Source organism: Gymnoscopelus braueri (genome assembly GCF_963280865.1).
Source record: "Gymnoscopelus braueri genome assembly, chromosome: 6".
In the NCBI taxonomy this organism is placed as follows: domain Eukaryota; kingdom Metazoa; phylum Chordata; class Actinopteri; order Myctophiformes; family Myctophidae; genus Gymnoscopelus; species Gymnoscopelus braueri.
This window is the reverse complement of record NC_137607.1, coordinates 33,236,851-33,250,435: the sequence shown is the minus strand read 5'-3', so window position 1 is coordinate 33,250,435 and position 13,585 is coordinate 33,236,851. Positions and strand designations below refer to the sequence as shown.

The 13,585-nt window shown below is 38.6% G+C and overlaps 1 protein-coding gene across 1 annotated transcript in view; it reads right to left on the bottom strand.

Annotated features, from left to right (window-relative positions):
- Positions 1-13,585, bottom strand: part of rab6ba (RAB6B, member RAS oncogene family a) — an 85,701-nt gene that overhangs the window by 23,427 nt on the left and 48,689 nt on the right. The window contains exons 3-4 of the mRNA XM_080431136.1: positions 3,662-3,715; positions 2,285-2,390 (exon numbers count right to left, since the gene is read on the bottom strand). Coding sequence (XP_080287262.1) covers positions 2,285-2,390; positions 3,662-3,715 — 160 coding nt within the window. The remainder of the gene's footprint in view (positions 1-2,284; positions 2,391-3,661; positions 3,716-13,585) is intronic.

Here is a 13,585-nt window from a genome sequence, read left to right as displayed (position 1 = left end):
GGTCTATATTACAAGGGTAAAGGTAAAAATGCAGTGCCCATTGCTTAGAGGGTTTACCGTATTATGTATTATGTGCCTTTCATTGATTGATGTGTTTATTTGTTGTGTGTTATTGTAATGTGCAACGGTAAACTTTGTTTGAGAGACTTCAGTGTAACATATCAATAATTGGATGCACCTAAATCCCAGAAAATACATTTATCTGTATGATGCGTGGACATTTGTTGAACCTGTGGCAGCTACAAGGGGAAATGGTGAAAGCGGTTAATTTTAATTCAACAAAGCATCTCTATTTATTTCTCAGAATATGTATAATATAAATGCACTATTCAAACATGTTTTATATGGTATCTGGATATTTTATTTTTTACAAATCCATTTGGCCATGTCACAGTCATTTATTTGATATGCATGCTTATTGCTTGCAAAGGTCATATCACATTCATGTGCTGGGATTTGAAGAGGAAGGCCCCACATCAGTTTCAAGGTGAAAGAAGAACATGGTCTTCTGAGAAGGTAACATGTTTGCTCATAAAAATTAATCTCCCAGAGGGCATCAAAGTTCCCTGCTCCCATTTCTTATCGTATTAAATTTGAACCACTAATGCTCACAAATGGAATCGAGACAACTCCATAAAACCTATGGGAATGATTCCCATGGTTTCCAATGCTGGAGCTGAAAGGGGATCTCTCAATGCCATAGCAGGCTCCCTACAGTATGTAGAAACTGAACAGAACTATCACTGCTGAAAGGCGAAGGTACAAAGTGAAAGAGAACAAAGCAAAAAAGGGGCTGTTTAAATACAGCAAGACAATGCAAAATGTGCTCCCAAGCAGGTCTTCTCATAAATGCAGCCACGGAGAGGACTAACAATGATTTTACTCATAGTAGAGTTCTTTTTCCTGTATAGAATTTGAGAAAGGTATTAAGTTTCAATTTTATGGTTCCGCATATCTAATTTGTCTATAAAAGAAATGAATTGAACGTACAGTACAGTAAAAGAAACCTTATCTTTGACTTTGCCACTATGGGCCTTGCTAGAATGTTTATTCATAATTATTAACAGAACTTTACGCCCTGAGGCTCGTCTCTCCTGAGCTTCAATGACCAACACAGAGAGCAAACTGACTGACAGGCCTAATGGCCAACGCTGAGTCAGCCATCTTTATGCATTTTAAGTATATGAGACCGTTGTGTGTGTGCAGTCAGCTATCTAGGATCTTGACACACTGAGCGACTCATGAAACCGATTGTGTGTGTGTGTGTGTGTGTGTGTGTGTGTGTGTGTGTGTGTGTGTGTTACGGTTGGTCGATACGACTTCAAATCAATATCACGATTATTGAAAACGCTTGCCTCGATTACAAGTAAGAAACGATTATTAAAAAAAAAAGGTGAAAATACAAAATAGCAGTACAGGCTATTTCTCTATTTTGTACGCCACCGATGTACAATGACATGTAATACCGGGTTAAAGTTGGTTTATCAGACTAATCGATTTTGTCCATTATTAAAAAAATCTATCAGAATTCTTTCATGTCGATTCATTGATATATGAGAAATGTAAAAGATTATCAGGAAAAAAAACTGCAAGAGTAAGATTAAGTCGATTACTAAATATCGGTTTTGTCGCCTGTGTCGGGTGGAAACATTTCAGGATTCAAAAGTAGCAGATCTACAACTTCAAACTCGCACCGCGTTTCGAGCTTGTGGATCTGCTACTTTTGATGGTTTTGTGTGACGTTGTACTAGTATGAGCAAGTAGACAGTAGGGCATTAAATCACGAAAGAACACAAATATGGAGATGAGAGGTTTCTGCCTGACAGCAATGTTATATATTGGGTTTAACCCATTAAAACCGGGAAAGCATCTGTCATTTTAGATTTGAACCACTTTAACCATTATAACCACTTTAACTATATTATTTTATACTTATGAGCTTGTAGATCTGTTTGTAGATTTTTTTTTTAAATCGTGAAAATGTGTGCAAATCTTTGGATATATATTTCTTAAAGCGAACATTTGTAACTCAAATCTTTGATTCTGGGGGTCCCTGGACCAAAATATTTTACAAATGTTCGCTTTAAAAAATATATATTCAAAGATTTGCACAAATGTTAAAGATTTTTCAAAAATATGAGCTTGTATATCTGCTATTTTTGAATAGCCAAAGAAATCTAAAATGACAGAGATGCGTTCCCGGATTGAATGGGTTAACTGCCCAGCCTAGTGTGTGTGTGTGTGTGTGTGTGTGTGTGTGTGTGTGTGAGAGAGAGAGACACACTTGTGATGTCGTAGACCACCACGGCCACGGTGGAGTCCCGTATATAGCTGGGAATGAGGCTCCTGAAGCGCTCCTGTCCCGCCGTGTCCCACAGCTGCAACCTCACCTGGGGATCAGAGAGACAGGGCTGAGCCTACACGACATTATGCAGAGACAGCCTGGATGCTGGCTCCCTCCCAGACATACACAACAGAGACCGGAACACACGCACGCACACATGCATGCATGCACGCATGCATGGACATGTTGGTATCACTATACTTGTGAGGACAAACATTTTAGGACAACATTTCTCAATGCCATTTTGTATCCATTTTCTTTGGCCATTTTCAACCTTGCCAAAAAAATAAACATATACCTCAACTTATCCTTATAGCCTGCACTTAGTCGAAAATAGACGATCTACAAAGCTTACAACGTTGTGAGCTGTAGATTTGCTGTATTTTGGTGCACCAGCACGCAACTACATATAAATCAGGCATAACCCCCAACCCTAACCTCTAAATGCCTAATCCTAACCTGAAGCTTTCATTTGTAAGCCTAATAACTCCCCAAATAATTATTCTTAAAACATAAAATAATACATTCTCTTGACAGATACATTGTCCTCACAATTGTTTATTTCTCACATTCTAGTATACTTGTGCGGACATTTGGCCCGCTCAAGTATGGACACACACACACACACACACACACACACACACACACACACACACACACACACACACACACACTTCATCTCCAAGCTGACATTCCCAAGGTCAAGGAGCTGTATGCAGGATTTCCCCCAGGGAAATAACCTGACATACAAACAGGTATACATTTACATTTCATGTGTTAGGGAGTTGACATACACTACAGCACCACGTCGTTCAGGGAATATTTCAATGTGTGCAGTACTGTACATAATAAAAGGTTCAGGAATCCAACGTTTTAATGGTCAGGGAGTTGGATGCACTGAGGAATTTGAGGGCATTCTGTTATGAGCATTGTACAGCTTTATTAAAGCAGTGGTTCTCAATCATTTTCATGTCAAGGACCCAGACCTCCATCTGAACAGATTTTGGGCTCGGGACCCCCATATGAAAAGATTTGTGTTTTTAATTATTTACAATTTCCATTTACAATTTTCCGCAATGCTTTAAAAAATCACCAATCTACAAGCTCGCAAACCACAACGCGTTGCGAGCTTGTACAGTAGATTTAATTTTCGGATAGCCAAAGGATAAAATATGGTTAAAGTGGTGGAACTGATTTTGATGCTATATCAACTAATTTAGCTGGGAACCACCTCAAGGACCCCTGGGGGTCCCCGGACCCCACTTTGAGGACCAGTGCTTTAAAGTGACCGTCTGTGGGTTTGACTGGAATACTTACCGTTCGGTCTTCTAAGTACATGGTTTTCGACAGGAAGTCAATTCCAATTGTGGCCTAGCATGAAAAGAAAGAGCAAAGATATTGATCAGCATTGAGATGCAGAAGATGTAGTTAGTTAGTTACTTACTTTATTGACGCAATTGTAGAAAACATTGGTTCCAAACAACAGTCGAAAATCCATGAATAAAAACGTTAAAAAGGGTACAATACATTAAAATATACAATACACAACACAAAATCCCTTTACTCATACAACAGGAGCTTTCTGTTGCTCCAAAAGTGACAGGCAGGCATGGAGCATACACACAGTTCCCCTGTTAGTGCCCACAAAGAGTGAACTCAGATCAGTAAAATCATGTCCATATTTCCCTCTGATATCTTGAGGGGACACACCAGTATGTGCTGTTCGTTTTGTATATCAGTCTCACATTGACACATACGCTGCTCAGGTAGTATCAGGACAACAGAAACCGTGTAAAGGTTATCCTCAAATAGTCCTCAATGTAAGATGTACTGCTGGTGCTGGTATAGAGTGGATGAACAGATAAATCTGGGTTGATGGCTTGTTAGGTCTTAAATCTTGTTCCCTCTTTGGAATGCAGTTTATGAATCATGTCCCTTCGGTCAGTCTCAATATGATCTTGTTTCTCCAATATCTCAGTTAAATGAGAATACATGACTTGGTTGTCCTTCTTTAGCAATTGAAGAACATACCACAAGGGGGTCATCAAGCATGCCATGACGCTGCTGTATTTTGGTGAAGAACCTGGCTTGCTTTTCTCTCACTAAGGCTTGCAATGAAGGCAGTCCTGTCCGGCAGGTTAAGTTAGGTGTAGTAACCCTCACCCCAAGTATGGATTTCACTCCAGTTATGTAGAGAATTTCGACAGACTTTAAGGGAATTTGTAACCAAGCCTCACACCCATACAAGATAGCTGATGAGAAAGCAGCATCAAAAACCTTACGTTTGACACAAAACGGAGCATCATACTGTAGTTGGCAGGAAAGTCAGTTTGTCTAAGTGCTTTGTCTTCTCTTTTAAGTGAGTTTCCATCAGCAGTGAAGATGGCTCCAAGATATGTATAACTGTCACAATGCATACACACTGCTGCACATTGTTGTTGGGCAGAAACTTATATCTCTATATACTGTATGTATACTGTACACATTTTTCATCTTTTTTCATAAATTAATGCCCTATTTTATACTTCCATCATGAGAGTGTCACGCAAAAGTAGCGAAAATAGCCAATCCACAAGATCACGACGTGAGCTTTTATTTGTGCTATTTTTTATTTATTTTTCCGCCTATAATGACATACACAAAATAGGGATGCTATGTTGACAGTGGTTACGTGTGTCTGTGGGTTTTATAAATATTTAACCAATGAATAGCATTGTCAAGAGCTTGTGAGTAAATAATAACTACATTGTATCCGTTGGAACACAGGTTATTTTTTCCATTTCCTGAAAAGTAACGATTTTGAGCATATAAGGTTTCTGCCTGGCAGCAGCGATATACAGTACTGTACTACAGTCTATTAAAAACAAAAATCCATTATGTCCATTATGTCTTGATGAAACCAGATGTTTTATATGTGACCATACATTTAATATGACATTTTAATGCAAGTCGTAGGGCAGCTGGCACCTACAGTATTACAGCCCATATTGGCCGATTAATGGTGAGGTACTGGCTGTACGGGGGGTTGGAACAGTCTGCTGCTGTAGCAGCTCAGAGCTGGACATTGGCAGTGGTGGAAAGTAACTTAGTACATGTACTCAAGTACTGTACTTAAGTGCAATTGTGAGGAACTTTTGCTTAAGTCGATTTTTATTTTATTTTATACTTCTGAATCTACACCACTACATCTCGGGGGCAAATATTGTACTTTTTACTCCACAACAATTATTTGACAGCTTTAGTTTTTAGTTACCTTCAAGACTCAGATTATTATTATTACAAGACACAGATTAACCACTTAACCCTTTTTTAATACTTTAGCTATTATATATAGCAGATCTACAAGCTTGTAGATATGTTATTTTTGAAAGTTAGAAATCCTTTGAAAAATGTGAGTACTTATTTATACTTTGTATATTTTGCTGCCAATACTTTTGTACTTTTACTCAAGTAAGATTCTGAATACAGGCCTTTTACTTGTAACAGAGTATTTTTATAATGTGGTATTGCTAGTTTTACTTCAGTAAGTACTTCTCCTTCCACCACTGCATGCAGCCTGTGTGATCTCACAGCCAGGTCAAGGTCGCTATGGATGGATAGAAGACCACCCACTGAGCTCCAGCTTTTTGTCCTGGGAGGGTCAAGAAGACCAGGCCAGACCAGTCTGAACTATGAGTCATTTTATGAAGCGGATTGGCTGATAAAAAATTTAATAAAACTACAAAGGAAATAAGTCTACATTCTGTAAGGTTACGGGCTAGAGCTGGGTGATATGGATATTTGACCAAATACCTCGATATCGTTACTGTGACAATAATATCAAATTATTATTATTATTATTATTATATTTGTTTATTTCTTTCATTTTCCAAACATTTCAAAAATAGTGATTATAGCGTATCTACAAGCTCACAACACCTTGCGATGCAATGCATTGGGAGCTTGTAGATAGGCTATTTATATATCTTATAGCTACTGTACAATACTGTAGTATAAAATAGGCCTGAGTGATTAAAACTTATGCCATACCACGATATGATATCCAAAACACCAGATGACATCTAGTCTCATATCACGATAGATATCATTTCGACGTATAAACACATAATCTTTGAATATATATATTCCTTTTTAACTCAAATCTTTGCTTCTGGGGGTCCCTGGAACAAAATATTTTGAGATGGGGGTCAGTGGCCAAATACATCATTTTGGAGGTTCTTGACATGAAAAAGGTTGAGAACCGCCGATATAGAAACAGATATTTTCAAAACACTGTCAGGATTTAGAAGACATTTGTAGAACGGGAACCTCAGGCCTTAATGGGTTAAGTTGCCAGATGGGTGGGCCGTGCGCATATTCAGACTCAGAGCAATCGATTGTGCACCGGTTTGGATCAACTTAACTAACATATAACATCATTTAAGTTCCCATTTATCGGTATCACAATGATTTTTTTTCAAGGTTTTAAAGAAAAAATACCATGACATTTCTTTAACATACTGTATATATTTTTTATATAAATCATTAAAATATGAGTGTTTTGTCAATTATTTGGGGGCCCCGGCCCACAGGTTGGGGATCTCCATAGGCCTACTAAGCTGACTGTGAGCCTGTCATCACAAAGCATGTGTGTTCTAACCCATTCAGTCCGGGAACGCGTCTACAAAATGTCTTCTAAATCTTAACAGGTTTCTGAAAAAAAGTGTGTTGCTATATCAGTGGTTCTCACACTTTTTCATGTCAAGGACCCCCAAAAATGATATGTATTTGGCCGCAGAACCCCATATCAAAATGTTTCATTCCACCAGAAACAAAGATTTGAGTTACAAATGTTCGCTTAAAAAAACAACAACTGTATATTCAAAGATTTGCACACATTTTCACGATTGTTTTCAAAAAAATTGCAGATATACAAGCTCATAGCGCGGCACTCTGTTCCCGCGCTATGAGCTTGTATATCTGCCATTTTTGAATAGCCAAACTATAAAATAATGGTTACAGCTCAAATCTAAAATGACACAGATGCGTTTCCCGGATTGAATGGGCTAATGAACCAGTGAAGCCCAGAGGGCAGATGGTACTGAAGGTCCTGCAGGGATTCCTGCTTCTCGCATCTGCTCTCTTTATAGTCTCACATCGCTGGAACAGCATCAGGTGTTCAGACTCACAAACAATCACAAGCTGGAAATCAAGGCCAAATGGGTGTATCCTTGGCAAACCCAAACACCCAACGAAACAATAAAACACTTAAACAGAGGGATTTTGCCCGTCTGTGCGTGAGTGTGTGTTGATGTGTGTGTGTGTGTGTGTGTGTGCGTGCGTGCGTGCGTGCGTGCGTGCGTGCGTGCGTGCGTGCGTGCGTGCGTGCGTGCGTGTATGTATACTGTATGTATATAAATGGCAGTACCGTAGTATGAAACACAGGATGGACACAGAAACAAAGATACAACTAAGAATAATAAATAATAGGAGTAAAGAGATAATAAAGTGCCAAACACAAACCATTTTGACCACCTGGGATTTGTATATTGTATGAGGTATTTTAGGTATAAACATACAATATAAAATGCATACACGTGTACATTGTTATGCACATGTAGACATGTGTAATACATATCTGTGTGGATTTGTATATGCAGGGATTAAAGCAAAAAAAACGTTGTTAGGCCGTCCCAATTTGTGATACAACGTGAAAGGGGCTCAATGTGTGATTTGTGAAACAACGTGAAAGGGGCTCCCCACAGTAGCGCTGTGTTTCTTAAACAATTAGCACAATATGTAGAATTATGATGTTTAGGTATTATCATTCTAAACCTATGTTCCTGCTGTTCTACAACCAGTTGAAGAAATTGCAGTTTGAGGTTTTAACCTTTGCTTCCGAGACCATTACGTTTTTATGGAACATCAATTAACAATTAACAATTATACAATAGAACATGTATTCTTGTTGCTAATTTGACCCATTCCAATACTCTTTAATCTTATCAAAATGACTGAAATCAGTCATGGTGACAGAGAATGTAATTCTCATGTTAATCCATGTATATGTCTATAGTATGTGCGCATACATGTGTCTGTGCAGACTGGGCAAGGTGCCCGCAGGCCACCCTGACAGATCTAGCTATCAGTAGCTTGATCACGCACTTGTTACCTTGGCGATGCCAGCCAGGCACTCTCGTGGGCCAACTAAAGAGAGCCTGTCGTGGAGAACACAATATCACTTATACTCCTCTCTAAGTCACAATGTACCGCACAGCAAACTGCTTCATCATATTATGTGTGTACTGCTGTGTGCTTATTTTTTTTTCAAGCTTAAGACTTAAGCTCTATCTACAGCTCTATCCCATTTTTCAAAGGGGACCATATTTGAAAATATGAAAATATTTGGCTGACTGCATCTCCTGTCATACTACATAACAAAGTCACATTATACAAATGCATCATATTACAACAATGTTGTATAACTACAGTCAGTACAATGTAAATTGTCTTTTGTTGTCACATGTGCTGTGGAAAAATCTCAGCCTTTTTTCACATCCATGCACTGCATTGCTTATATATTTAGAGTCCAATAAATTGTCTTTTGTTCAAATGGCAGTGTAGCCAAATGTAATCAGGTGTGAAAAGGTCTCTACAAAAATGTAAATAACACACAAAGAGCCAGTCTTTCACATCTTGAGAATGAGTTAGGAATCCTTACAAATTCTACAGAGAAATGGTAAATTTTGGGCTATATAAAATCTGCCCCCCTGGGCCGTACTTTGGACATGTCTGCCTTAAATGGTTAAGGGAGTTACATTAAAGGGATATTTCACTTTCAAACATGTTTAACATCTACTCAGGCTTTTGTGAGCACCCCTGACAGTTTTCAAGTTTCTTGATTAGGTATTTGATATTCATTTGATCAAACACGCCCCCTTCCTATACAAACCCATTGTAACTTCAAACTCCATTTTAACCATTATAGATTCATCGAAAACATGGTTCTGGTGACTCATACTGCCCCCCCTTTTTTTAATTTTCCAAAAAAATCATTACAAATAAATGAAAAAAGTAATTGAAAAAACACGATCCCTCCCGTATTAGGAAGGCAGTATGAGTCACCAGAACCAAGGACGGGTGTTTTCGATGAATCTATCATGGTTAAAATGGAGTTTGAAGTTACAATGGGTTTGTATAGGAAGGAGGCGTGTCTGATAAAATGAATATCAAATATCTAAATACTGAAACTTAAAAACTGTCCGGGGTGCTCACAAAAGCCTGACTAGACGTTAAAATGACCCCAAACATGTTTGAAAGTGAAATATCTCTTTAAGGCAACGTACTGTATGAACTTATACTAAATGTTTCAGGAGTTGAAGTAGCAGAGGGGAAGCCATTTTTATGCCTAGTGTCTTTCAAATTCTGATGTGTGACCCCATTGTGGATGGCAGGAATATTAAAATGGGTCCCCAGTTTATTTCTGGAAGTTATTAAAATGTGCCTTCCTTCACCAATGGTAGACTGAATAAATCACTGTATGCTAGAAGTTGTCAAGAAAATTAAAAAAAGAGGGGCAATTTAGTTGAATTATAGCCGTGCACGATCACTCACTCAATCAGATTTAGGTTGTGAAAAATGCTATTTCCTAACATTTTCTCACCTGAGAGGTTCAAAATAAAGAACCGTGATAGAGAGCAATATTCCTAAAATGGGAAGTGTGAAAGCTACAATATTGCTAAATATTACATTTAATGACAGGCACAGAGAAGCTTGAGTTTTTCATTTGGAGTTAAGAGAGCTACAGTGGGCTTCTTCCGACCCCAGGGTTAAATATAGACTCCCACACATGGAGCTACAGAGGAACAGATTAGATCCACAGGAATTATTCATACGCCTCTTGAATTATTAACCAGCGCACATCATCGTTAAAGAGGAGTAACCTCAGCTCCTGAACCATTCTACCAACAATGACCAGGAGAACAGAGATAGGCTTACATGCGGTTATGAAAGAAGGCGGTGGTAAGAGATATGTTTGAAATTAAACCACAATTCCAATTGACGGTACATCTAGGGCTGTCAATCATGACCATGACATTTTAATTGACGATTAATTGTCATGAATTATTGCAATCAGATTATTTGTAGGCAGTTGTATATTGTATGTTGTGTTTTCTGTTTTTGTCATGTTATTATTGTGGTGTTTTTATACTATGTGTGACTACGGATGGAAATTATTGAAGTATTGAATGTTCATTAACTTGCACTGTCCCGTAAATAAACAAATAAAGTAAGTAAAGTAGGTATTAACTGTTTAATTGTGTTTTTGGCATTTAACAATGGAACATTTAAATAAAAATCACATTTCTGTTTTCCTTTAACAAAAACGGCACAGGGTAGATATGACAAATAACTTAAAGACACAAATAAATGACTGACAATGACCATGCATTTAATAATTGTATATTTTCCAAAATAAAGAAAATAGCAGCTCTACAAGACACGTTGTGAGCTTGTAGATCGGCTATTTTCACAAATTTTCCACAGGTGAATTTATATAGGTGAATGGAAACGATTCTGTAAAATAATTGCGATTGACTCAAATATTTGCCATCAGGCGATTATTAAATAATTGTGACAGGCTAATCATGACACAGAGTACTTCATGCCTGAGAGCAAATCACAACTATGACGATTATTCCTTCACAGCCTGCATTTCATTTGCAGTCTAGCGGTAGAACAAAGCTGTCCTCTTGTGCTGATAACATTGTGTATGACAATTTAGCAAAAGAAATCTCTTTGTGGGGTACTTTTTAAAATGAACTTCATGGAAATTGGCAACAGTGCTGGAGGCTTTGATGGAAACATGCAAATATAATTAAATCAGTACAAGCTGTGGATTGCACATTTATTATGGAGGCAAACTTAACTAAAAAAAAACATTGACAGTCCTGTTATGTAGTGTTAAAATGACAGTACCTAACCCCCGTGGATGCTCTGAGAATCCAACATTGGTTCCTATGGGTTCTAATGAGGGCAAATGCATACAGTAGCAAAATACGTAAGAGTTCTAGTTCCTGGCTGTTTAACCACAACATTCCAGTATCCATGTATCATTGACAGAGAGACAATAAAATCGGAAATGTCCATTTACTGTAGTTCTGAGTACAAAAATGGACCTTTACGGGTCTTCTCAGATTTAACTACTTTCAATCTGGCGTCCCTATTTTGAGCATGTCATTATAGGCAAACAAATATAGCGAACATTGCAAATCTACAAGCTAACGCGATACAATGCATTGTGAGCTTCTAGATCCACAATTTTCTTTCAATATCCTTTAACTTTCAATATCTTTGAAAGTATTTAAGTGGTTAAATGAACACTGTTGATTGTACTGTGTAAGGAATTAGGGAAACAATTGCTTTGGGCAGAAGCTGCGATATCGACAGCCACAAGCATTGTGTATTCTGAGATCACATGTAAGTTGGTAACGATCTGGTGACAGCTGCAGCGTGGATCAATGGAGCTGCAAAGAACCACGTCTCCGATAATTCCTGGACAAGCCTTTTATCCCATGGACTGTTGTTCCGAGCGGTCTCTTGACGAGAACATATCCACTGTGCCACTGATTAGACTGAGCTCTTCTCTGCCAGGCCATGTCTTACATTCTGGAAAGCATTCTTGATGCTGTCTCGGATTATCTGGAGAGATACACAGCTTATGACCAACCTGTGAATCAAACAAGCCAGGGCTAGAGCCATTGGATTTACCAATTACCATGATATTAAATTTGAAGAATACAATTTCCCACTGGCTTATTGCCAGGTATGTTTGCTCATACGAGGAATTTGCCTCGGTGAGGTTGGTGCATTACACTGAATAATGACAGCATTAAGAACTATAATAGAGAACTGTAAACAGTAGGTTATCATAATTATGAAGATAAAGATAATCATGGAACTATATAGTATGTAATATACAGTAGAGTCGAAGATGGGCAAAAGGGATAAATAGATATGAATTATTGCACTTGTTGTATTATGTACACAGAAGGTAATACTAGCCTATACTGTACATCCCACATTGCACTTGCATTGTATTATGTACACAGGAGATAATAGTGGCAACAACAGAAGAGTGGCAAGATTATAGAAGGAGCAGGACATAATCAAACATGACAATGCTCTTGTTTTCCCATTATGAGTCAAGATTTACTCATAATACATTACTGACGACCGCTGCCCTACACACAGCTCTTTACCCTATTATCTGTCTTCCTGCTAAAGCCCAATTTATACTTCGTCGTATGACTGTGTCGCACATCGTAAATAGCTGATATACGAGCTCAAAACGCATCGCAGATGTCATACGTCGTGAGCTTGAAGATTATCTATTTTTGGTGCGCGACACCGTTGTACGACTTCGATTGCAATTAATGAACGATTATTAAAAAGTGAAAATAGCAGATCTACAAGCTCACACTGCATCACAATGTGATGCGGTGTGAGCTTGAAGATCAGGGGCTCACATACAGGGCTTCCTATAAGTGGTTAATCAGACTAATCAATTTAGTCAATTTAAAAAATACAATTAGAACATGTCCGTGTCAATTCACTGATATATAAGAAATAAAACAAATTATATAGAAAAGTGCTTCTTGGTTATTCTATTAACCTACATTAAGTCGATTATTGCTTCTAAATATCGTTTTAGATATATTTTCGGACTAACTACCCAGCCCTACAGTACTAGTGATCAGTGATTACCACTTTAAACAGCGCGGGTTATGTGGACAGAAGGACAGACATGTCAGGACAGGAGCTGCTGTCACAAGCCCAGTGGGCCGTGCGTTGACTGACGGATCCACCTGGGCTGACAGAAGCACTCTGCCTCCTCTGGTGGCTCGCTGAGCCCTTTAGCATGTGCTGCCAGGCAGTAAGGCCGCCTGGCCCCCGTCTCTCTCGCCTGGGTGCTTGCTTGATGGCAGACCGCTGCTTTGGAAGGAAGGAGATCTGTCTTGGCTCGCTTGCCTCCCCGCTCTACAACTAGAGCTGCTACCATGCTCTGTTTCATCTCTCTAATGGCCCCTTACACCCAGAATATACTGCTGGTCTCCCTTTATAAAAGGTTCGAGTGGCTCTGGGCATAAGCAGCCCATCTGTCACTAAAAGGTAGAGGTTTAGATGAGATGAGGTACAATATGCACTGTATACAGTATAGAGCTGGGCAATTACCCAAAAATATATTGATATTTAGGAGCA